Source organism: Ambystoma mexicanum, chromosome 6p (assembly GCF_040938575.1).
Source record: "Ambystoma mexicanum isolate Mex_15411 chromosome 6p, UKY_AmexF1_1, whole genome shotgun sequence".
NCBI classification, from domain to species: Eukaryota; Metazoa; Chordata; class Amphibia; order Caudata; family Ambystomatidae; genus Ambystoma; species Ambystoma mexicanum.
Genome location: NC_090935.1, coordinates 1,156,895,701 through 1,156,921,228, shown reverse-complemented (window position 1 = coordinate 1,156,921,228; position 25,528 = coordinate 1,156,895,701). Strand labels below are relative to the sequence as shown.

At 47.8% G+C, this 25,528-nt stretch overlaps 1 protein-coding gene across 2 annotated transcripts in view; it reads left to right on the top strand.

Moving 5' to 3' along the window:
- PTAR1 (protein prenyltransferase alpha subunit repeat containing 1) overlaps positions 1–25,528 on the top strand; it is a 523,154-nt gene that overhangs the window by 293,343 nt on the left and 204,283 nt on the right. For both annotated transcript variants that reach the window (XM_069625789.1, XM_069625790.1), the window contains exon 4: positions 13,539–13,643. In XM_069625789.1, the coding sequence (XP_069481890.1) occupies positions 13,539–13,643 (105 nt within the window). The remainder of the gene's footprint in view (positions 1–13,538; positions 13,644–25,528) is intronic.

The window sequence follows — 25,528 nt, the reverse complement described above, 5'->3', positions numbered from 1 at the left end:
AGTTGATAACCAACCCCTCCTTAATGAAGTTCTTGCTCGCGCAGCAGAACATTTTCACATCGACACCCACGGTGTACAGGAGGAAAGGGACTTCGCAGAAGAGTTGGTGGGAGAGAGGAGACCGGTCGCTCAGACCATCCCTATCCTTAAATCCATCCAACGTAGAATAGATCCATCCCTGGTGAATCCTAACCTCACCAGAGCCGTCAACCCCAGAGTCGAAAAACTTTTTCGGGCAGCCCAGTCTGACCCTCTTTATATAAGAGGTCATCTTAAACCAGACTCCCTAGTGGTTACCAACACTCGGAAGAGGGCTGGGACACCCTTATCGTCGTCAGAAGCTCCTCCCGACAAGGAGAGCAAAAGACTGTACGGGTTTGGCAGGAAGGTAGCCTCAACGTCCGCCTACCAAGCAAGGATTGCAAACTCCACCACCCTGTTGACAAGTTACAACTGCCATCAATGGGAAGAGGTCGCGGCGCTCATAGCCTCTGCTCCTGAACCGTTAAAGGGCCAGTTGGCTCGGATCTCGGCAGAAGGGAGAGCCGTGTCTGGTTGCATATTGAAAGCAACTTTCGACGCTGCAGACAACGCAGGAAGATTGATAGCAGAAGGAACTGTTATCAAGAGACATGCGTGGTTACGGCAGTCGGGTTCAAAACAGAAACACAGGCTTCATTAATAGACAAGCCGGTGGAACCAGATCTATTGTTTGGGAAAGCGGTCGAAGACGCACTTAAAAATGCCAAGGGCGAGTACGAGACTCTCAAATCCCTTGGCCAGCTTACCAACAAACCCCCGAACCAGAGGGGGAACAGTAATTTTCGTCGCCCACGCGGCCAAAATTCACAAAGAGGCAACTATGCCCAAGGACAGGGTACACAATGGAACAACAACCAGCAGTCTACCCAAAGTTACAGTAAAGGTAACAAGAGAGGTCGTGGAAGAGGCAGAGGCAGCCCCAACAAGGGAGGTGGCACGCCTCCGCCAAAGCAGTGACGCTCAGTTCAGGGTCCCTTCTCACGCAACCCCAGTAGGGGGACGCATTTCCAACTTCACCCAGGCTTGGGAAGGGATCACCTCAGACAGATGGGTGCTGTCAACAGTGTCCACAGGATATTGTATAGAATTACTGCAGCGTCCCCGGAACCACCCTCCACGACAAAGAATACACTCCTTAGAACATCAGAAGATCCTTCTCGAGGAGATCGCCATTCTGCTAGAAAAGGACGCGATAGAACTCGTCCCAGGACACCAGGTAAACAAGGGTATCTATTCAACTTACTTCCTTGTGCCAAAGAAAGATTTGACAATGCGCCCAGTATTGGATTTACGGCCTGCCAACAAGTTTGTCAAGCCCCAAAAATTCCGTATGACCACGCTACAAGAGGTAATCCCCCTCCTAAAAAAGGGGGACTACATGGCAACCTTGGATATGAAAGATGCTTATTTTCATATTTCCATGCTCCCGGCGCACAAAAAATACTTGCGCTTCAAAGTGGACAGTCGCCACTACCAATTCAAGGTACTGCCCTTCGGGATAGCTTCAGCACCAAGGGTATTCACCAAGGTACTGGCGGTGGCAGCTGCACACCTACGCAGGGAGGCAATCCCAGTGTACCCTTATCTGGACGACTGGCTCATAACGGGGGAAACCCCAAGAATTTGCAGGTCAAACATTCAGAGGACTATCGACCTCCTCCACGAGTTAGGCTTCTCTATCAACGAGAAGAAGTCAAGTCTGGTGCCAAGCACCTCAAAACAGTTCCTAGGAGCAATCCTAGATACTCAGAAAGGGTTGACCTTCCCCTCGGAAGAGAGAATTCGGAATATACTACTGCAAATTCCACATTATCAGTCAGGTCAACAAATAACGGTACGCAAAGCAATGCGGTTACTGGGCATGATGGCGTCATGCATTTACCTGGTCCCCCACGCGCGTCTGCGCATGCGTCCCATGCAGGAATGGTTGGCGAAACAGTGGTCTCAGGCAAGTGGTCAGTGGGACGATCTAGTGGTCGTTTCGCCAACACTCGTACAGAGCTTACACTGGTGGACAAAAGAGAATCTCGCAAGGGGAAAACCCTTTTACGATCCCGAAGTACAAGCAGTGGTAACTACAGATGCTTGCCTGACTGGGTGGGGGGCTCACCATCTCCACCACACAGCTCAGGGTCTCTGGTCTCACTCAGTAGCCAAGAACCACATCAACCTGCTAGAGCTTCTGGCAGTATTCCGAGCGCTTCGGGCGTTCGAGCCCCATCTACTAAACTTGTCGGTGCAGATCCGGACGGACAGCACGACAGCCATGTTCTATCTGAACAAACAAGGAGGGACTCGTTCGCCAAATCTGTCCAAGCTTGCCCAGAAAATCTGGATATGGGCACTCAGACGGAACATCTTCCTATCAGCACAACATGTTCCAGGGGAGCTCAATTCCCTAGCGGATGCCCTAAGCAGAGACTCCCTTCCAGAAGAACACGAATGGGTCCTTCACAGAGAGATCGTAGAAGATCTCTTCTCTCAGTGGGGTTTCCCCACTATAGACCTATTCGCCACAAGCGAAAACAAACAATGCCCAGGATTTGCATCCAGGTTCCCCCAGCCAGACTCCCAAGGGAACGCCCTGTGGATGAACTGGTCAGGGATGTTTGCGTACGCTTTTCCACCAACCCCTCTCATCAGAAAGGTGGTGTACAAGATGAACAAGGAATCGATGACGCTCATCCTAGTTGCTCCCATGTGGGCGAGACAACCATGGTTTCCACACCTACGCAGGATGGCGCTGTGCGAGCCCATCAAACTCCCAGCCTGGTACAACCTACTGTCCCAGCAACAAGGTCTAACAGTGCACCAGGAACCCAACTCAATGAACCTAGCAGCATGGCTCCTGAGGTCATAGAGTTTGGGCATCTCATTTTACCACAGAGGTGTATGGACATCCTAAAAGAATCCAGGAAACCAAACACAAGGCACTGTTACTTTGACAAGTGGAAGAGATTCGTTATTTGGTGCCAGAATAAACAAATCAACCCAGTTGATTGCACTCCTTCCAACGTGGTAACATACATGCTCCACCTGCTGGACGCAGGTTTGGTTTTTAACTCTCTGAAAGTACACCTGGCAGCCCTCTCGGCTTACACCACATCCCATAACAAAGTATCGTGGTGGAAAGTACCAGTAGTTAAAGCCTTCATGGAAGGAGTAAAGAGACTTCACCCTCCTATTTCGAACCCACCGCCAGGATGGGACCTCAATGTGGTGCTAGCTAAGCTCATGGGCCCCCCTTTCGAACCCATGCATAAAAGTAGTCTCAAACACCTGACTTATAAAACGGCCTTCTTAGTAGCCATTACCTCCATAAGAAGGGTCAGTGAAATTCAGGCTCTGTCAGTGCAAGATCCTTTCTTTATTATCCACAAAGACAAACTGGTTTTACGCACACACCCTAGGTTCTCACCTAAAGTCATATCTAAATTCCATGTAAACCAGTCCATCGAGCTTCCGGCTTTCTTCCAGAACCCGCAAAGCTCGGCTGAGGTGAAACTACACACCCTTGATGTGCGTAGGGCGGTCCTCTACTATGTAAATAAGACCAGACCGCTAAGAAAAACAGATCAACTGTTTGTCTCCGTAGCTACAGGCAGAGAGGGGGATCGCGTCTCTAAAGGCGCGATCTCGAAGTGGATTATCAACTGTATACAGCTGTGTTACTCTCTTTCTGAAAAAACTCTGCCTTTTACGCCAAGGGCCCATTCTACTAGAGGCATTGGTGCCACTCTGGCTTTCATTGCAAATGTTCCCCTCGACACCATTTGCAAAGCAGCTACTTGGAGCTCTATTCACACTTTTACTCAGCATTACTGCATTGACACTCATTCCAAGACAGATACACAAGTGGGACAAGCGGTTCTAAGACACCTGTTTGCTCATGACCCTTCTCACATCCCACCTCCTTCTTCGGGTACTGCTCGCTAATCTATGCACAGCATGTGATCTAAGCAGATTCCACAAGCCTCAGAAGGGATACATTACTCACCGTAATCGTATTTCTGATGCTTGTATCTGCTTAGATTCACATGCGACCCACCCTTCCTCCCCTCCGAGAGAAGGCGCATGATTGCTTGTAGTCTTACCTTTCTGTCTATCTGCTTGGATTATCTGTACTCACGCTACTCCTCATGCTTCCTCATGTCAGAAAAAAATACAATCTGAGGATCCCAGACGCGTGAGGGATCTTGGGTACAGTGGACGTCACACTAGGGATAGTATTACTGGCACGCCTGTGTCGACGCCCATTTTCGAGTTTCGAAAAACAAACTGTAATACTCCGCAGCTTCCACTAGATGTCGGCCTTTGCACAGCATGTGAATCTAAGCAGATACAAGCATCAGAAATACGATTACGGTGAGTAATGTATCATATATATATATATATATATATATATTCTTCTCTACTTCTAACTACTTTATTTTTTCTCCGCCACCCTCCGTTACCTTTCCCTTACTTACTCTAATGCCTACAAGACATTTGCCAAAGTAACGAGTTTATTGTTTCACTCACTGCTCGCATCTTTTCTTCTCTGGGACCTCGGGATCACCGCCCCTTCCTCTTCCAGCTTTTTAAGGTTTTCGTCCAATTGGCTGCCCGTGGGAATGAGAAGGGTTATGCTTGGAAGGCAGGTTCCTTCAGACCCACTGCAGATTTTTGAAATTTTACTCTCATTGTCCACGAGAAGCTTCTCAGTCTACTCAGCTGGAATGGCAAAAGGACTCGTGATATTGCCGAAGGCCTAGAGTTACTTCGTGCCGTCGGTCTAAAGGTGTCTTAGTATTATATATTCAATAAGCAATGGCCAAAACCATCCTCACGCTACCAAGTGTCCACAGAGGCATAATTACACTGACGGGCCCATAGATCAGTGCGCTCCCTCTGATACCTGTAATACAAGATAGCTGCACCATGTGAGGTCTGGGGTGCAGGATTCACTTACTCCAAACGACTCAATAATGAGGACTCATTAGTTTGGCAAAGGGAAGTCCGTTTAATCAAACAGAGAAACAAATAGAAATCAGCAGCATTGCGATCACCTGTCTTGCTCCGACTTCCTCGAACTTCAGTCAAACAGTCATTGTTATAGGCAAAACTTAACACTGACGTCTAATTCTATAAAAAAATATTCATGCAATATAATTGGTTAAGAAAGGTAACTTAAGTATAGGTGTTATATCTGTATATCGTAACAGATCATGCGAATTGGATAACTCTTATCGGGTGGGCGTCTACGCCCATCCCTCTACATCACGCGTGAAAGACGTCACTACAACTACGACGTCCTATTGGTTACAGTATCTATAGGACCCTAGATTACATGGTCCCTTGTGATTGGGCAAGTTACACTCCTAAACATCAATTTCAACTTTAATTAGCAGCATGCAGAATGGACACCCAGGTGCCTAGTGCCCCAGGATTCACCCTGCCGCCTTTCCATCAATCAGTTGTTTAGGGCGATGTGTCAATTAGTTGGCTAAGAATGGACTCGAAACTGTAGTCTCTTATCGGGAAAAGTTATGGCATCCTCGGGTTCTGGATGACATCAGGCGGTGGTACATCTTCGCGCCTGGCTGGTCACGTGTTACTTCACCATGAATCTGCTTCAGTTTCCAGCTTTTCGTGTATTTAATTCTCCGTGTAGTCCCGCCACTTGCCCGGGCCTCCTTATCTTGACCTTCACAGGGCAGGCTGGTATGCTCTGAAGTTTCGATTCTCCTTAGCTGAAGCTCACCTCCCCCTCTTAGGTTGACCTCGATTTCCCTGGCCTGGCCGTCCTTTGTTGAGTTTCGATTCCGCTCTTTCCCCTGGCTTGGGCTTGGGTATGAAACCCGACCAGTTAGGCCTTGGCCGCCTGGGCGTACTTCTGCTTTTACAAAATGGAGTCGCACATGTACATAGTGCTTTATTGAGGTAGCTATATATTTGGCGCTTGCCGCTCTATTCGTCTATTAAGCACTTCAAGCTGTATCGATTTCTTAGCTTCTTGCGTTTCAAGCCTATTTACACATATTGGCTGGTTCGATTCTTTCATCTGGGTTTACAGCTATGATTCTTTTACGTTTCAGCATCGGTTCACCTTTCGTGTCTCTTGTATCCATTTTAATGTTACCTTTTCCATGTGCGAGTCTATCCGGGCCCTCGTCTCATTACCATTTGCCTTCCCTCAGGGCTCTTTGTGTCTCCTCATGGACAGTCTGTAAATACTCATCGTTTCGTATCAGTGGCTGGTATGGTTGTCTGATGGGGTACCTTGCTGCCCAGGGCTGTCTGGTTATGGGCGCTTCAACAGGTAAGGCTCTTCTAATGTACACTGGGTACAGTCCCAGCGCAGCTCTTTGTTGGTTCATCTGCTCCTCATACGCCACTTATCTTGGTGAGTACTTTACTGGTGCTTCGAAATGAGGGGTAGGGGTGCAGGCCATGTCTGGGACCTCCTCTCCAGGACTTGTGTCTTGAAACATTTTTGACAGCCTGTAGGGGTCATATTGCCACCTGTGAAGCAATTTGATAACGTGCAGTTTGTATTGAGCTGCGATCGAGACCTGTGCAGCTCCTTTACACATCTTTACCCATACAGTCTCATCTAGTTCTCTACCGAGATCTTGTTCCCACCTTTTTTTGAGTTAGGTAGTAGACCTCGCCCCGTTGTCCAATAGAGCCCTATACATATTTGAGATCATACCCTTGCTTTCTGTCATTGTTTCCAACAACTTACTTCTCAAATGGCTTGAGTTCTCTCTGCACTTTCATTCGCCATTTCTCTCTGGAGGTAGAGGAAGATCGGGATTGGGTGAATTCCCAGTGCTTCTTCGAGTTCTGAGATTGTAAGAAAGACACTACCTCGCCACAGCTGTCCCACCCTCTCTAGGCCCGCATCATACCATGGCTGATAATTGTGCATGGTCAGGTATTTCCTCACGCACCCCTGGAGCCCATATGTGACTCAGAGGAGACGGCCATGTGGTGACTCCTTGCATGTCCACCCCTTCTTCCATATGTCCCATATCGTGCCGATAATGGGGTGGTCCCGGAGTCTCCAGAGGAGTTTCGATCTGGGGACCCACAGCCGTTCTGCGACAGTGGCGGGAGCTAGATTATAGTTGTCGAGATGAACCCATTGCAGGTCCTTTCTCCCTCTCAAGTGGGGGAATCAACACCCTTGGCTGCGTTGCTCGATAGTATAACTTTAGATCTGGGAGTCCCACCCCTCCCTTATCTTTGTGCATAATGAGTACATCATATGGTATTCTCGCCTTCTTCCCCTGCCATAGAAACTTCAGGATGGCGCCCTTTACCTCTCTTAAGAATGCCTCTGGGAGCTTCAAAGGAAGCACCTGAAATGAGTATAGAAATCGAGGGAGGCATACCATTTTAATTGCCCTAATTCTCCCCATCCAGGAGATTGTGAGCTTCCGCCATTTCGCCAGATCTGCATGAAACGAAGTGAGAATGTGTGGGAAGTTTGCGGCATACATATCTTCTATATTCCTCGTCAAGTTTATCCCTAAATATAATGCAGGTCGTGTCCTCCCAACTGAAGGCCCAGCTAGGAGAGTTTAGCAGAGTTCTCAGGGGTTAGCATCTGCAACGGGTAAAATATTGATTTAGATCTATTGATCTTGAAGCCAGAAAGTGTTCCGTAAATTTCTATCAATTGTATGGCTCTAGGTATCAACGTCATGGGATTAGTTATATGGAGTAAGAGGTCGTCAGCCTAGAGGGCCACTTTATATTCCTTTCCATCTACTTTGAGACCTTCTACCTGGTTATCCGATCTAAGCACCAATGCAAGCGGCTTGAGGGAGAGAGCGAACAGTATTGCTGAGAGGGGGCAACCCTGTCTCGTGCCCCTTTCTAGATTGAACCATCTAGAGTATTCCGAATTAACTATGACAGACGCCTGAGGAGACATATAGACAGCCTTAACCCCTTTCCTAAAAGCAGAGCCTATACCAACTTTACGTAGTACTGCTTCCAAGAAGTCCTACTCTACCCTGTCAAACGCTTTCTCTGCGTTGATGGACAGGAGCAAGGGAGTCAGACACTATTTTCCTTGATTCATGTATTAAGTGTAGAGTTTTGCGGATTGTGGCAGCCCCCTGTCTACCTATACTAAAGCCCACCTGATCAGGGTGCATCAAGGCGGCCATGTGGATCTCCAGTCTGGCCCCCAGTACGCAAGTATAGATCTTCGCATCAATGTTTAGGAGGGACGGTAAGAGCTGCACAGCTTCGGGTCCCTACCATCCTTGGGGGGGGGGGGGGGGTGGGTGGGGGGAGGGGGAGGGGCGGATCACTGAGATCCGTGCTTGCGAGAATGATTCTGAAGCCACTCCCGTTTGCAAGATATCATTGAACAACTCAACCATGAAGAGGAGAAGGGATGATGAAAAGGACTTGTAAAACCCGGCTGTATTCCCATCATTTCCAGGCGCTTTACCCATTGGGAGTCGCTTAATCGCGTTTTCCACTTCATCTTACATTAGGTTATAGGAGACTCTAGTATTCCCACCTTATCCCTTGAGAGTGTAGGCATGTCTATTCCTCTCATATACTTATCTATCTCTGCCTTCCCATGTGTCATTTCAGCTCTATAGAGATGTTCATAAAAGTTGGCAAAGATCTCTGGGATGCCCTTCAGTTTCCCTGGTTGGTGGGCACTGTCTCCCTGAATGTCTGAGACCCATCTCTCTGCTCGCTGTCCTCGTAGTCTGGCTGCGAGGAGTGTGTATGCTTTATCGCCTTTTTCATAATGTTTCTGTCTCAAACTGTAGTTTGCGTATGACCAACCTTTCTTCCAGCTGTCAGAGTTCCTCTTTTCTGAATAGCCTCTGCAATTCTCTCTGCCCTCTCGGCCTCAGAGGCCTGTGCTGTGACATCTAGCTTTGCGATTTCGTGCTTCAGTTTGTTCTCTATCAGGGTCCTCTTTCTCTTCTTATCAGCTCCCTCCTTAATCAAAATACCCCGCCATGTTGCTTTCCCCGCTTCCCATACCGTTCTCTTAGACACCTCCCCTGTATCATTCACTCTGAAATACTCTGTAATCTCTTCTGCTATATGCTCACGAAAGACAGGGTCTTTCCAAAGTGTCTCATTGCAGCGCCACTTCGTGTCCCTATGTGGTAGTGCAAGGAGACTCATGTTGGTGGTGACCATATCATGGTCAGACCATGTAATCGGTACAATCTCGGAAGCAAGTGTGGCCTCACATAATCCTGCAGAGCGGTAGATGTAATCAATTCTGGTGTATGTGGAATGTGGTGCCGAATAGAAAGTGTACCCTGCTTGAACGGGATGCGGGACTCCAAATGTCCTGCAACCCATACAACTTCATCATTTCAATTACCTCTGTTGGGCCACCGTTTGTTGGTGCAGATGCACTCGGGTTGCCAGACTGTCTATCAAGAGTAGGGACCGTCCATATATTGAAGTCCCCACCCAGAATAATCTGTCCCGCAGCTTCAAGCATGATTTTTGGGATCACCCGTTGGAGGAAGCAGGGTTGCCCAGTATTGGGGGCATGGAGTGTTGCAAGCGTGAGAATGGTATTGCGCATCCTACCAACCAATACGATGGCCCTTCCCTCTACGTCAGACCATGTTTTAGTGACTTCAAAATGGAGTCCCTTTTTCAATAGTATACCCACTCCAGCTTTCCGTGGGGGGCCCAAGCTCCAGTGTTCAGATCCCACCCTCGAATAGAGAACCCTAGGCTCATCGCCTCTCGTGTACTTAGTTTACTGCAGGAAGAGTACATCCAGATTTGCCCTCTTAAATTCTCTTGAGACTAATGATCGTTTGGTGGAGGAATTGAGTCCCTCACATTAAGTGTGCCGGCCCTTAGGAATCCGGATCTATCCTGTATGGAATCTGTTGCCATAGCCTCTTGCACAACCCATTCGCTTATACAGTGAACTCGTATAACATTTCTAAAACAGTTATAATAACCTTGCATGTAACTTTATAGGAACTTGTCACTTTCCCTCTCCTGCCCTCTTTCCATATTCCCCTCCCCCTGCCCCCAAGCGGCGTCCGATCCAGCTGGGTTATTTTCACCGTCGGTTTCGGACCACCAGTGAAGACCGTGCATCCGTTGGTCCCATCACAGAACACCCATGCTAACATTGAGCCCCCGCTTCCCCCTCTCCCAAATACCACAGGTATATTCATAATCATGGATGTCATCCGTGTGCGAGTTGTTCGTCTAGTAAAGATAAGTGTTCCGCCGGTCTGAGGTACCGGCACAACAGAGCAATTCTGTATGAGTAGGAGATTTAGTGTTCCATATCTGGGGACACATTTATCCTCCTGAACTTTCTGGATCCTGCTATCTTCTGCCGTGTTGGTCCTTTAATTCTCCATTCTCTGGCCTTCTCTCTCCTTCCGTTTTTGATTTGCTTCTTCCTCCTAGTCGCCTAACAGGTCGGCCGTGCACGTGCGGATATCCTTCTCTGATTTCAGCTTGAACGTATTCCCTTCCCATTCAAATGTGAATGAGAAGGGATAGCCCCAGCTGTACCGTACGCCTTTCTCTTTTAGCCATTTGGTGAGTGGCAGGCATTTCCTCCTCATGGCTAACGTAAGAGAGGACAAATCTTGGTAAATCGAGATATTTGCTGCATCCAGAGAAATCTGAGGGATGTGTCTGGCCTTCTCGAGGACTCCATCTTTGTCAGCATAGTTGTGGAACCGGGCTAAAACCGTCTTTGGACCACTGGCAGCTCCCCCCGCCTTGTGACTGCGGTGATTTTGGGCTCATCTACCAACTCATCCTCAAATAGAAGTTTCATGAGTGCGTGAAGCTTTCTTTTTAGGTCTAGTTCGGTCTCACCGTTTACTTCAGGAATGCCGAAAATGCATATGTTGCATCTTTCACGGTTTTCCAAGTCATCGACTTTCAGGTGGAATTCTTCCTCCCTGGCTTCAATTTCTGCGATCCTCTGATCCAGTTGGGCTTCTAGTGTGCCAAGGGAGGTCGGGTTGTTTTCGACATCTTCCAGTCTTTCCTCCATTTTGTCGATTCTCTGTGTTATTTTATCGACTTTTCCGCCTTTGTCGGCTCTCATGCTCTTAATTTCGTTTAGCAGATCAGCCACATCAGCCTTGGTTGCCGCTGCTTCTGTTCCTGATGCCGCCATCATTGGAATTGTTGTAGGGGAAGTGCCAGTGTGATGGGGGGAGAACCTGTAAAATGCAGTTTTGCCCTATTGTCCATGTTGTCCTGGCTTTCAGTGGGAGGTGTACCAGATGATGTGTAGAGGTCCCGTGTGACCCAGATGATCCCTTCGCCTCTGCGAAAAGAGAAGAGGCCCCCCCGCCCCAAGAGTGGAGGCACAGCCTTATCGATTGTGTTTGGGGGTTTGTGTGCGTGGAGTGGGCTGCCACTTACAGTGGTATCGAGTACGAGAGGGAGTTCAGCTTCTCATATATCAATTCCTTTCCCAAGGTCTCCTTATTGGTTATGAGTGTGTTGCAAAGTTCGATAGTCTATGCGAAGAGTATCACCATGTGGGAGGGTCCGGCTGGTAAGTTCACACGACTTTTGAGGAGGACACACGCCCTGTTCAACAGGGGCCCAACCCTCAAAAGGGGAAAGGATCTCAGAAATCGGTCCGGTGGGTACTCTGAGTGTGCACCCCGTTGAGAACTTGTGTAATTGAGCAGGCGGTGTTCACTGGTGTCAAACAATTGCAGGTGCACTGGAGGAGGGCACACGCCCCGATTTCGCAGACACGATTCTCAGGGTAGGTTTTACAGTGACGTCTATCAAACACCAGGCGCTGCCTCTGACGATTACGCGTTCCTTGTTAGATCTTTGGGGGTGTCAGATGTTGTGGTATATTGTGTCCAGACAAGGCCTGTTCATTAAAGGGGGGGGGGGCCTGGTCGATCTGCGGGGTAGTCCCTATGGTTGCGTGGTTCTGTGGTTGAGGCCTTTCAAGCCACTAGTGTTACATGACCCCTCAGATTCAGGAGTAGTATTAGCAACGGTTTCGAGCTCGAGTATTTCAATTACGCACTGGGCAGGAAGTATCGTTGCGCAGATCACCTCTTGGTGAGGGAGTTGCCTCACGATCGTCGTAGTGATGTTGGTTTCAGTGTGGCGAAAGCCGGGAATCAGCCGACTTCTGATTGATTCCAGAAGCGCGAACTAGATTGTGCCCCTCATCTGTAGGAACTAATTCTGTGCCACTTACTAGTTCACTTTGCGTGCACGTTGTGTGAAACCTCTACAATCAATCCATGCGTGTGCCCCTATAAAGGGGAGCGCAGTTTTGTGGTCAATGGGTCAGAGGGCTTAGTCCACCCGCCGCTGCTGCTATAGTTAAGGGGGAGAATCGCCTTGCAAATCCGCCCAGTAGTTTGGGGCGTCCGTTGGGTTGCCTACCGCTTTCTATCTGCATCGCAGTGACTGTGGATTGTGTGGTTCAATCACACATGACATGCAGGCCTTTGCTTTTATTTCTCCAGTGCTGGTGCCTGCCTAGCGAGACCGTTGTGTTTTTGTTTGCAGGCTGTACGGCATGGACACAATCATCTTCCTTATTCCCAGGCTTCTTGAGTGGGAGGCTCAGAGCCAGTGTCCCAGATTCAATAAAATACGGTTGGTGGTTGGTTCGCAATGCCTGAATGGCTGCGGCAGCCAGTCATACGGGGCCCGTGCGTGTCACCAAATAGCAGTGCGCTGCTCCAGAGCGTGATCCCCCAGGGGCAGGTCTCCCGCAGCGGGCACGCACTCGCTGCAGCCCCGGCGGGGGAAACTGAACCGCAGCAGGCAGTGGCGGGGGGGTCGACAAAACTCACCGGCACACTCGCTGTGCCCCAGAGGGACAGCCGGTCGAGACCACGGTTGTTTGCCTGCGGCTTCTCCCCTCGGAACTCAGCGAAAGCAGCCGTCTCCACTGCAGGGCTCCATCCGGGTGTAGGCACTGCCACTGATGAGAGCCACTTCGAGCAACGCGATTTCTTACTTTGTCCGTTGTCCTCCATCACCCTTGGTCCAACTCCCCCCTCTACATATGCGTGTGTGAAGCTCCATTTGTTTACTGCCTTTACTGCCATATTAGGACGTCGCACGGAAGCGCCACTGTCACTGGGCTTATCTCAATGTTTTCGCCACCAATTTCCACCGGATTTTCTCTCAGCAGGGGGGGGTGATATTGACAGAATGGATTAAGCAACTATTTTAAGAGTGGGTGCCCATAAGCGGGGGCTCGTGCCACTTATAGGAACCAGGGTCGCGGAGCTCACCCGGAGACTGTAGTCATCCGTGCGCCCCCAGGGGGCCAGAAATAATGGCCATTTCAATTTGAATAACCTGAATTTGTGCAAAATACTGAACACAGTGCAATGAGTTTTCCACACAGAAGTGAGTGTTTGGGATGGTGGGTGTTAGTATTTGCATAGCACACAATGGAGGGATCTGCTTTTTGTGGATTAAATAGGATTTTATGATTTTGACGAAGTATTGTTTCTCTTGTACAGGAAAGAACTGATCCAGGCTGGTACTTTAAACCCAATCAAAGATTTGCATCTTGGTAAATTGGCATTAACAAAGTTTCCAAAGAGCCCGGAAACGTGGATTCACAGGTCTGGTTGTTTTCCATTACGTTTAATAACAATCTGATACAGAACACGAAAATGTAATCTGTGGTGCAAATATTTCAATGCTCCTGCTTTAAACCTATGATTGTAATCACCTTGTCTATAATATGTCTCAATTTATTTGATTTCAAGAATGCTTTTCAGAGATTGAGGATTTATTTCAGCAAGATATGCATAAGTCCCAAATTCACATGGATAACGTGTTCTGGGTTCCTTCCTCAGCAAGTGATTGTGTTTTGCAAGCAATTGAGTATACGTAAATAGGGCTCATTTACAATTTGCTTTATCTTGGTTTCTAACAAGTAATATTTTCATAAAAACCATTTGAAGGGATTGTGTCCTCCGACGTATTCCTTATCTTTGATAGATCATCTCCCAGCTTGCTGGTCTCGGAAATTTTTTTCAGTAGAGGGCGCTGCGCGTCGACGTCTCTCGAACCGATGTCCCTCGACAGTCTCCGTATCGGCGCCGACGTCATCACGCGTATAAATAGACTCGCGCAGCGTCCGTTGCTCAGTTCCTTTTTTCCGCGCTTCGTGGGGCCTCGGATTATCATTGCTCAGTTCTTCAGTCAAATATACTTCATTATTCCTCGTGAATACCGACTCGTGCTCGATGGCTTCCTCATCCGAACCAATGACTCCACGGTCCGGCTTCAAAAAATGTCAAGACTGTGGAAAGAAAATGTTGTTGACGGATCCTCACAGGATCTGTTTGTGGTGCCTGGGAGTCGAGCACCATTGTTCAGAGTGCGAGGACTGCATGTCCATGACGGCGAAAGCCTTGAAGGAGTGTAAGGGGAAGCTCGAGAGAGGTAAGGCAGTTAAAACTTCTTCAAAAGTTTCCTCTGAGGAGTCGAGACATTCGTCTCCTCCCCATCACTAGACATTCTCGTTCTAGGTCTCGAAGCAGTTCCCATCACTCTTTGAGATCTAAGCATTCAAAAAAGAGACGTCGAAGATCCCCTTCCTTGTCGTCTTCTTCAGTTTCCCCGAAAAGGGTCTCCTGCCCCACAAAACATAGCTCTCAGGCTGAGTAGGAGGAATTCAGGAAAAAGATGCTTAGCGTCTTTGAGAAAGAGGCCTCAACCCCCCTCGAAGACTACTGAGGGTGATACCCTGGGTGAAAGACCCAAAAAATCAAAACGCTGCGAGTCACCCGGCGAAAGAAGCCACTCGAGAGCGTCACGAACCCTCGAGTAAAAGCAAAGTCGCGTCTTCGCCGTCGTCGAAGATCCCTTCGATGCATAGATCGGCGTCCTCGAAGGGTTCTTCGACACACACAGTTCAGTCGAGTCGACGCCGAGAAAGGACATACCCACGGCCTCCTCACAGCCAGTGGCCATACCCAGAGCCTCGATCACGAGAATGTCGTCGACAACCTCGAGTAGAATTCCGATACTCTCGAGTTCATCGAGGCCTCTACCACCTTTCTCAACGCCTTTTTTTCGATGGCTTCGAAGCCTTTAACGTCTGCGTCGGTGACGTCGACGTTTTCTCAGCCAATCATGACCAATTTGGCCCCTTCTGCTCTGGAAATGGGGTTTATACCATTTTCAAGACCTGATCACTCCAGAGTCTTATCTATTTATGAAGAAGGGGAGGATTCGGATCAGGAAAGACCTTTTGAGTTGCAGGGATATGCATCTCCTGTACCAGAGGAATTTACCTCTGAGGAAGGTAGGTTGAAAGACCTCCAAGAATCCTTACAGGAAGCAAGTGGGTTGGACACTTCCCCAGAAGTGGAATTTGCCAGACCAGACCCAGGGGAACATGCTGAAATCCCTTATAGAACCTTGATGGCAAGGATAATAGAGTTTATGGGGTGGTCCACAACCTCCCCTGCTTTTCAGCAAGACGACCTCACAGACATCTTGGTCAAAGTTCCACAGGAGGATCCTGTGGTGCCATTTCATGTGGCATTACAAAGGAGAATATTGGCAAACTGGGAAACACCTGAGGTAATCCCGGCGGTTAACAAAAAATTATCAGCTAAATATAGGGTGTCTTCTGCTGACCCTGAATATTTATCCAAACGCCCAACTCCAGAGTCTGCTTATTCAGGCAGCTACTTCATCAGGAAGTAAATCGGCTTACTCTACTGTTCCACAGGACAGGGATGATAAGAGATATGACTCTATGGCCAAAAAAGTCTTTTCTGCATGTAGCATGGCGTTGAAATCCATCAATGCTACTTGTACGCTCGCAAGGTTCAGCCACACACTTTGGGAGCGTGCTTCATCAGCGGCTGACTGCCTCCCGGAGGTAGAAGAAAGGGAAGCGTTCTTAAACATCATCAAGGATGGTAAAGCCGCGATGTGCGAATCCCTTCAAATTGGCATCGATTCTGATGACAGCACCAGCAGGGCCATGGCGGCAAGTACAACAACCCGGAGATTTGCTTGGTTGCGAAAGTCTGGTTTTGCTCCAGATGTGCAAAGCAGACTCTTGAATATGCCCTTTGACGGCTCTTCTTTGTTTGGTAAGAAGGCAGATGACAGTTTAGAAAAGCTACAAACATCAAAGGCAGCAGCAAAATCCCTGGGAGCTGCAATCCGTCAGACACCATATCGCCCCTCAGGAACCTCTTGGAGAGGTAAGTCCTTTCGCTTCTATTCCGCATTCGGAAGAGGCAGAGGACAGCCGGTTCAAAAGGGTCAGAAAAAATTCACCCGAAGTGGACAGGTTAAAAATACAAAAGCCGCAGCAGCAGGTGCCTCTTTACCCTTGGCATCTGCATCAGCCACCTCCAAACCGCTCTGAGGACTCTCCTCACAAAACACCAGTAGGGGGCAGGTTAACTCAACATCTGACGGAATGGCAGGCTATTACGTCAGATGCTTGGGCATTGGAGACAGTTGGCCAAGGTTACTGCCTGCCTTTTCTACGCATCCCTCAGAGTCATCCACCGGGGAACAGCTCTCTGAAAGTTCCAGATCCGCTCCTCTTGCAGGAAATTGTAGACCTGCTAGAGAAAGGTGCCATAGAACCGGTACCTGTAGCGGAGAGGAACAAGGCCTGGTACTCCCTCCTACTTTCTCATACTGAAGAAAGACGGAGGACTGAGACCTATCTTGGACTTACGAGAATTGAACAAGTTCCTCAGGATCAAGATGGTAACTCTCTCTGATCCTCCAAGCCCTCCAGCTCCAGGACTGGCTGGTATCTCTGGACCTCCATGATGCTCATTTCCATGTGCCAATCCATCTCAAACACAGGAAATACCTGAGGTTCGCAATTGGCGGCTCTCATTGCCAATTTCGAGTTCTGCCATTTGGGCTGACCTCCACCCCGAGGGTCTTCACCAAGCTAATGTCGGTAGTGGCTGCAAGTCTAAGGAGGGAAGGGATTCACGTCTACCCCTATCTGGACGATTGGCTGATCAGAGCTGTATCTCCGGAACAAGCTCATATTCAGCTGGATTGTCTGCCACTTCCTTCACAAACTGGGCTTCTCCCTCAATTTAAAGAAGTCACAGATGATACCATCACAGAGACTCCATTTCATTGGAGCGGTCCTGGACACTTCCCTGGGAAAAGCCTCGCCACCAGAGGTGAGGGCTCAAGATATTCTGCAGATGGTCACCAAGTTTCAAAATGCCCAACGTCTCCCAGCCTTTGACTTTTTGAGGTTGCTAGGCCTCATGGCATCCTGCGTCTTCCTTGTGCCAGAGGCTCGCCTGAGAATGAGATCTCTTCAGTGGGCACTGAGAACTCAGTGGCCACAATTCTCAGGGAGAATGACAGACCTCCTTCAGGTTCCGGACAAGGTGACTCGAGACCTACAGCGTTGGGCCTGCCAGGAAAACATCTTGAAGGGAGAACTGTTTTGGCAACCATGGCCGGAGATACCAGTAGTCACAGATGCCTCACTCACGGGGTGGGGGGCCCATACCAACTAATTGACCATCAGCAGTCGTTAGTCTCAATCAGAGTCCAGACTACATATCAACCTGTTATAGCTGAGAGCAATCAGACTAGCGCTGAAGGCTTTTTTGCCATCTGTGCAGGGGAAACATTTCCTGATAATGACGGACAACACAGTGGCCATGCACTACCTCAACAAAAGAGGAGGCGTAGGATCACTGCCACTGTGCAGAGAGGCAATGCAGCTCTGGTTTTCGGCAATTCAAGAAGGAATCTCTCTATCGGCAGTTCACCTAGCCGGAGAGAAGAACTTGACGGCGGACGCTCTGAGCATACAGGGCACAGTCTCCCACGAGTGGGAACTAGCTCAGGAAGTCCTTCAGGAGATCTTCGCCCTTTGGGGAACCTCTCAAGTGGATCTGTTCGCCACCAGTACCAACAGGAAGTGCGATCTGTTTTGTTCAAGGGAATTTCCCCCGAGAGGAGCTCTAGGGGATGCGTTCGTAGTGGACTGGGAGTTTCCACTCCTGTACGCGTTTCCACCAGTCAGTCATTCCTCAAATGATCAGGAGGTTGAGAAGGTTCCGGAGGACCATGATCCTAATTGCCCCAGACTGGGCCAGGAGAACGTGGTACCCGGACCTTCTGACCATGTCCATCTGCCCTCCAATTCGCCTTCTACTCAAGGAGAATCTTCTCTCACAGAAGGGAGGTCAGGTTCTCCATCCAGACATCAGAACCCTCAACCTTCACGCTTAGCTTCTGAAAGGTTGAGATACAAGGATTGGGACCTCCCTGATGACGTTATGGAGGTGATGCTTTCGGCCAGAAGGCCAGCAACAAAGTCTTTATACCACTGCCGTTGGAACAAATTTTGCAGCTGGTGTAGAGAAGAGAAAATATCGACCCTTTTTCATGTGGTACACCAAAGGTGTTATCCTTTCTACTGTACTTGGCAAATTCAGGCCTTCAAGTTGGCACTATCAAGGGCTATCTCGCAGCGCTATCGATCTTCAAGCGCACTGCAGAGGAACCATTGTATTTCAAATTACCTTTAGTAGTACAATTTCTAAAGGGATTAACTAATGTCTATCCTCCAAGACCGTTCCAGGTTCCTTTATGGGACTTAAATTTAGTCTTAAATTTCCTGATGGGTACTCCTTTTGAACCACTCCACTCTTGTTCGCTAAGATTTCTCACCCTTAAAACTCTCTTATTAGTGGCTTTAACATCTGCTAGAAGGGTGAGCGAATTACAAGCTCTATCTTGTAAACCCCCTCATACAATTTTTCATAAAGACAAAGTTGTCCTACAGGTGAAGCCTAATTTCCTCCCAAAGGTGGTTTCTGAATTCCACATCACTTAGAAAATTACCTTACCTTCATTCTATCCGCCTCCCCATCCGGGGAAAGAGGAAGAAAGGCTACATAGGCTGGACCCAAGGCAGGCTTTAAGCTTTTACATCAGCAGACCTGCTAGGATTAGGCAAGCAGACCAACTGTTCGTAGGTTACTCAGGGCACAAACTGGGACTACCGATAACAAAAACCCTTTCCAGATGGATTATTTTGGCCTTTCTGGAATGTTACAAACTAGCAGGGAAAGAGCCTCCTCAAAATCTTAGGGCTCATTCAACCAGGGGTATCGCAGCCTCCTCGGCCCTCCAAAGAGGGGTTCCGGTTCGATACATGTGTGGCTGCAACATGGTCATCCGCACATACCTTCACAAGATTTTACAACCTGGATTCCTCCTCTAGTCAAGAGACTAGGTTTGGCAAAGCCGTATTGCATTCTGTTCATTCCTAAAAGGAAACATGGCGTTTTACTCCCACCTCCAATTACACACCACTGCTATGGGAGTCTATCAAAGATAAGGAATACGTCGGAGGAAACAATCCCTTCGAAGAACAAGTTACTTCTTACCTGGTAACGTTCTTTCGATAGGATGTTCCTCCGACGTATTCCTTATCGCCCCTCCCATCCATCCCCGCAGTAAAACTTCCCTTGTGGTTGCAGTTTACGCTCCTTCAAGGCCAATAACCAATTCATGTAAAACAAATGTTAACGTCAAAACAGAACTGAGCAACGGACGCTACGCGAGTCTATTTATATGCATGATGACGTTGGCACCGATACGGAGGCTGTCGAGGGACATCGGCTCGAGGGACATCGACTCGAGGGACATCGACGCGCAGCGCCCTCCACTGAAAAACTTTCCGAGGCCAGCAAGCTGGGAGATGATCTATCAAAGATGAGGAATACGTCGGAGGAACATCCCATCGAAAGAACGTTACCAGGTAAGAAGTAACTTGTTCTTCTGAGCACCTCTAAAGGGCATCAATTTAAATGTGTAGTTCCATTGAATGTTTAAACTTGCTTGGGATTTTTTATATGATATGATATGCTAGGTTATGTATAACGTGCTTAATACCCAGAGGTTTCTAAGCACGGACCCGTGAGATCGAACCTGTGTTCGCTCCTTGTCGTCTTGCTCCCAAGGCAAACACGTTGCCACTGAGCTATCCTCCCGAGACAAATCACTGTAAATCTGAGGTACTGGGCTGCCCACCAGTTCGATCAGGCCCCAACTGGATCATTTGACAATGTCTTTATTTTGAGCTGTTAAAGTACCAGATCCGGTACATTTCCATGGATCCGAACTTGCTGCAGCAGTTTTACCATGTTGTGAGGAGCAACCTCCCTATACCCAATTTCTGCACCGCCACCGTTCCTCAACTACTGTAAAAATGAACATAAACTGTACCATAAACCCGCACCTCCCTAAAAAATGCAGCGAAAAATGCTACATAAATGTGGTTACTGAGTAGGTTCTCATTAGAAGTGTACTGATGCAAAAGTAGAACTGAAACTTGGTAGACACTCGGCTGGTACCTTTAACTCTTGGTGCCATAATAGTGCTGGGGTTAAGAAGGCCCTTCTAAATAATCTCCCATCACAATTGCTATCAAAGGGACCATCGTAAAGGCTTTCTTCTGCAATGACAAATACGGGAACACGGATGACAAATGTAAAGTCTATAATACATTTTAAGCCCAATGAACTAGCCATTTTGTTTATGGATTTTCTATGCTTCAGCACAAATGTCTATTTTGTCAGTGTGCATCTGTGGGCTCTCTCCAGAGCCCGCACAAGTTCCTTTGTGCGAGTGGCATCCAGTTTTGACTGGTTGATGATCTGTCAGATATCTCAAGTGTGCGGGGGTGTGTGTGTGCATGTGCGTGTGCGTGTGTGTATGTGTGGGGGGGGTGTGCGGGGGGGTGTGTGTGTGGGGGTGTCTGTCGAACTCGCCTTGCCTACTCAGGCCTCCAATTCCTAAAAATTCCACTACAACTGCAGGTCTCCATAAATAGTAAACCTATTAAATAAGTAAAATCCTCTTGCCCCATTGTAAGGTAATATAATATATAATACTGGTGCATTTTCACCATTAGCAAATTTCATATTTGGTGCAATGCTGCCACCCAGAGGCTAGCAGTGCACAGTCAAACATTTGTTTGCTTTTTACTGCAAAGTATGTTCACAGTAAATAGCTAATTAAAGTTTCAAAGACTCGCCATTAAGGTTGAGGACCATTAAAAAATGGTCCTCGACCTTCAGAAAATCTCCTCGGATATGCAAGTGGGCAAGGAGAATTTGCGAGCCCCGATACTGTTGTAACTCTGTACTTGTACCCCATGAAGTCTTGCTGCTTGAGGAAGGGCCGAAGCTCTGTACAAACATCATTGTATTCTCCACCATATTGGACAGTGAAGCTTTGCCCATCATGGAGATCAGAAGGAAGGAACTTTGGTGCTCCTTCACCCTGATCCCTTGGGAACAAGTGATCACAGCTCCTGCTCCAAGGCATTTTATCACTTGTTCCCAGAAGTGGGATCCCCTTTGCTGCTGGAATCCTGAAGAGACTCTGCCATTTGGACCCAAATGTAATAATTTCATGGCATCCGGCAAGTGCTCTGGTTCCATCTCCCCATATGGGAATCTCAATTGGCCTGTGTTGCCCTTTGTCCTGCAAATGCAGAGCAAAACTCCCCTCCCAGTCCTCCTTTTGTGGCTGGCTCTTCACATGTGTGACTTTGCAAACCACTCGTATATAGCTATAGCTCAACAATGGAAGAGGTGGGAGGGACGGTGCCCACAGAGAAGGAATGGGTCCAAAAGGCAAGGTCCAGGTCCCTACGCACCTCTTAGATGAGATGAGTACAGACATGGAAGGGATCTGGCTGCCCTTCTTCCATAAATATGTCGATGGCTCACCACGGAAGCTAAAAAAACCTGTGAACATTTAGGAGACTAGCAGTGGTGGAAAAGTAGTGGAGGTCTCTAGTTGAACTGCATTCTGGGGGGAGGCAGGCGAGGTGGGGTTTGGGGGTCGAAATGTAATTCTTATATGTTGAATCAGTTGGTGTTATTGTTGATGGATCGAAAATGCGAAAATGTCAAAGATTTGATTTTCAAAAGAAAACGTGGGATATAACATTTTCAAAATGCAAGATAGTTTGATCCTGAGAAGGAGGAAATATGTGCAAATGATGTGCCTACTGCTGTAATGTTAGCGTTACAAGGATTGTTGCAGCATGCTAGATTGAACTTCTTTGAACACAAGACACAATGGTGGTAGTTAGGTCATTTATGGTTTTGTAAAGAAGTTATTTGGTTGTCTGTGTCCTAAATCTTTTTGCAAAACGACTAGCAGTGAAACAATTGCGTTAGTTGAAGAGCAGCATCTCAATTTTGCGTACAATTGTTCTTAAAGGTTTAAAGATGCATACTGAGACTGAAGCAAAGGAGATGAGCCGATTAATAGATGCACACTGTTCTTTATGTACTGCACACTCTTTTTTATGTATCTGGGGGCATCGCAATATATAGCATTTTGATTGAATTTTCCTTATAAGCTATTTAACCCATAGAACAGCCAGTTAGGTTTGCAAATTGTAGAGAGGAATTAGCTGTTCTGTGGATGGCTTCTCTAAGGGTGCAGAAGTACAAGTCTGACACAGTGGTGGCATGCTTGTTGGCAAAGTCTTTTATTATAAAAGTAAAGGAAAAAACGATCTTGCCCGATTTCTATGAGGGTTTTCCCTACCTCCACAAAAACACTGACTCTTGTCAGGATGTCCGTAAAGTTGAATCTCCACGTCCTGTGCCCAAACCTATTTCCGTCCCTTAAACCAAACTAAGGAAAAACTGTGCGTCGTCTTGATCCAGAAGGAGGCTTCTCTCATTCCGAATACAGTCCTTTAAGTTCAGTTTGTAGAGTATGGAAACGTGAGTGACTTAAACACAGTTCCCAAGTATACATTGGGGGGTGGAGGGAATCCTCTTCCCCTTGCTCATGTCCTCCACTCCAAAACCTATGTTGAGTCTGGCTCATTATCCTGCTAGACTTAACTGTAGACCTTTTTTTTTATCATAAAACGCCTTCTCCTTATCTCGGGGGAAAGCCTCCTCCCCATTGTTCCTTTCTCCAACTCAAAACTGTAGCGCAAGGTTTAGTGTGCTATCCTGCCAAACTTGACCATTGAACTCAGAATTCCAGAAAATGTTGTTTCCTTGTATAATGTGTCCTCAACCCCTTTTTTCAACTCCTTGTACTTCTTCTTTCACATGGGCCCCAGATCCCTTTGTGTCTCAGGATCTCCTCGATTTTGTTTTGCAACTGCTCTTTCTTTTGTGTGGGTCCCTGACCCCTTTATATCTTCTCGGGCTCTCTCTGACTTGCTCTGGGTCTCAGCCCCTTGATTGTTTCCTTATGCTCATGTGGGTCCCTGACCCTTGTTCTGTTTCTGTGGGCCTCACCCAACTTCATATTGGTACCAGACATTGGTATGTTGTCTTTGTGGGTTCATTACCCCGGTTTTATTCAATGTCCAACTGAACAGACCAGGTGTACTCTCCTGCCAGGTATTGTTTCACATGTGGTACTTTATGTAGTTCGTTTCTGCTTTTGTTTCTTTTGAGTTTCTGGCACATTCCTTTTTGTTTTCCCTCCGTGGCTCACTTGGGTCCCAAGCCCCTTGGTATTGGCTTTCATAGACCTTTGGTTCAGTCACCTGCCAAGTGTCTATTGATGCAGTAAATGTCTCTGTCCTTATCTTTCTCTTAGGCTCTTGACTTTCCCTCAGTGGATTATTTGGGTCCCAGACCCCTTGGTATTGGCTTTCATAGACCCTTGGTTTACTCTCCTGCCAAGTGTCTATTGATGCAGCATATGTCTGTGTCCTTATCTTTCTCATAGGGTCATTGACCCTTATACCGGCCGCTTCAGTTCGGATTGGATCCCTGACCCTTTCTAGAATTTTCTTCTTTCAGTTCCCAGCCCCTCTCGTGGACCCAGGCAGCACCTGTATCTTGTTTCCCGGCTCTGGCTCCGTGGCGTTCTGCTTGGGCTTCACTGACTCATTGGGTAGCCTACCGGTCCTTTATCTCCTCTTGTCCGCGTCCCTGCTTCTCCTTCCACAAATCGGGCTTTGCGGCTCTGCTCCAGGAGGCCTCCCAAGCCTTCAGCGCACTTGGTTCCTCTTTGGTTTCGTCATGGACTGTGGCTCCGCTATCTTCCCAGTCGTCGGCTTCTTCCCGAGTCTGTCTGCGTCATTCAAACTTCACTCTCGGTTCCTCTGGGGCAGGTTTGACAACTGTGTCGGTCCTTCTATTTTGTACTGGTGAGAACCAATAGGTAGTCTCTAGCCACTAGACTGCCAATCATGGTTCTGGCCAGTATACCTCAGTGCGCCATCCTTCCTCCTCCTTACAGTACTGAACTGATGGTCCTCATAGAGTTCAGTAGTACTCGTCTTCGTCTCTGTATTTTGAGACTTGGCTTTGTCAACTCTACACAGAAAGTAGGGAACAGAAATGAAGGGGCAGGGGGGAATACTGTGATCTCCCAAGGGGATTGTCACTAGTTCCATGGAGGAGTTCCCTTCCCATGAGATCCACCCACTGAGTACCACCCCCAGGTGGACTATCTGGTAGCGGCCTCAGCTCCCTGGCCTCATGGAAAGGGGCCTCCCCCATGGAAGGTGTGACAATACCCTGGGATTCACCGCACTACTCTTGCCAATGCTTTCCCACTCGACTAGTGTGAAAAGCAATGTTGTTGTCTAGACATCTGGAATGAGTTAAAGGTGTTGCTAAAATGTGCATTGTATTAGCTGTGCCATCAAAAATAGCTTAATAGTTCAGTGTAAACACTGTTTCTGCGTTTTATTTTTGTTGGTGGCAATGTAATCTGTACATGTCTTGTCTGGATGATGCTGACGAAAAAAGGATTTTAAAGTATTTGGCCAATTTCAATGGCAGACTTTGAATCTTGTGGCTTAAAGCAATTGCATGCTGCAGGACAGACTCTTCCAGAAAGCACTCGCAACCTATTTTTTCACTAGAATTTTCAATGACGGCCATCTCTTTGAAATTATCCATCGGACTGTAGTCCTTGAACTTCCTGCACCCACCAAACAAATGGCTGGAAGCAAACTTATACTCGGATATCCAAGGAACGGATCAGAAAGTGCTTGAAACAGTGACATTTTCAGGAATCATACGGTTTCCTACATCCACTCCTTTTTTCCATAGTGCATGACACAAACTGTCATATGGACCAGTTCTTCGGTGCAGTATAGGTTGACCTAAGAATCTGATGTTTAATATTCCTGTCTCTGCAACATGTATTGTTTGTGTTTCGGTATATTTCCCTCTATTGTAGCTGCGAATGGAATGCTTCCTATCTTTTGCTGTCTCTACATGTCTTATTGAACGGTTTCTCTATTGCCTGCTTATGATACCTACAAAGTTTTAAAAAAATAAGAGCGGGGACATGCATAGGGTGTTTAAGATGGTGGAGAAGTAGATGTGCTGTATTCAGCTTGCTGCGCTCCGCCTCCATCTAAGCTATTGTGACAAGGCCTGCTTACATTCCGTGGGAGGAGGGGAGGGCATGGCAGAGAGGGAGTGTGTAAAGAACCCCTTTTGAAGCCTCCCTAAGC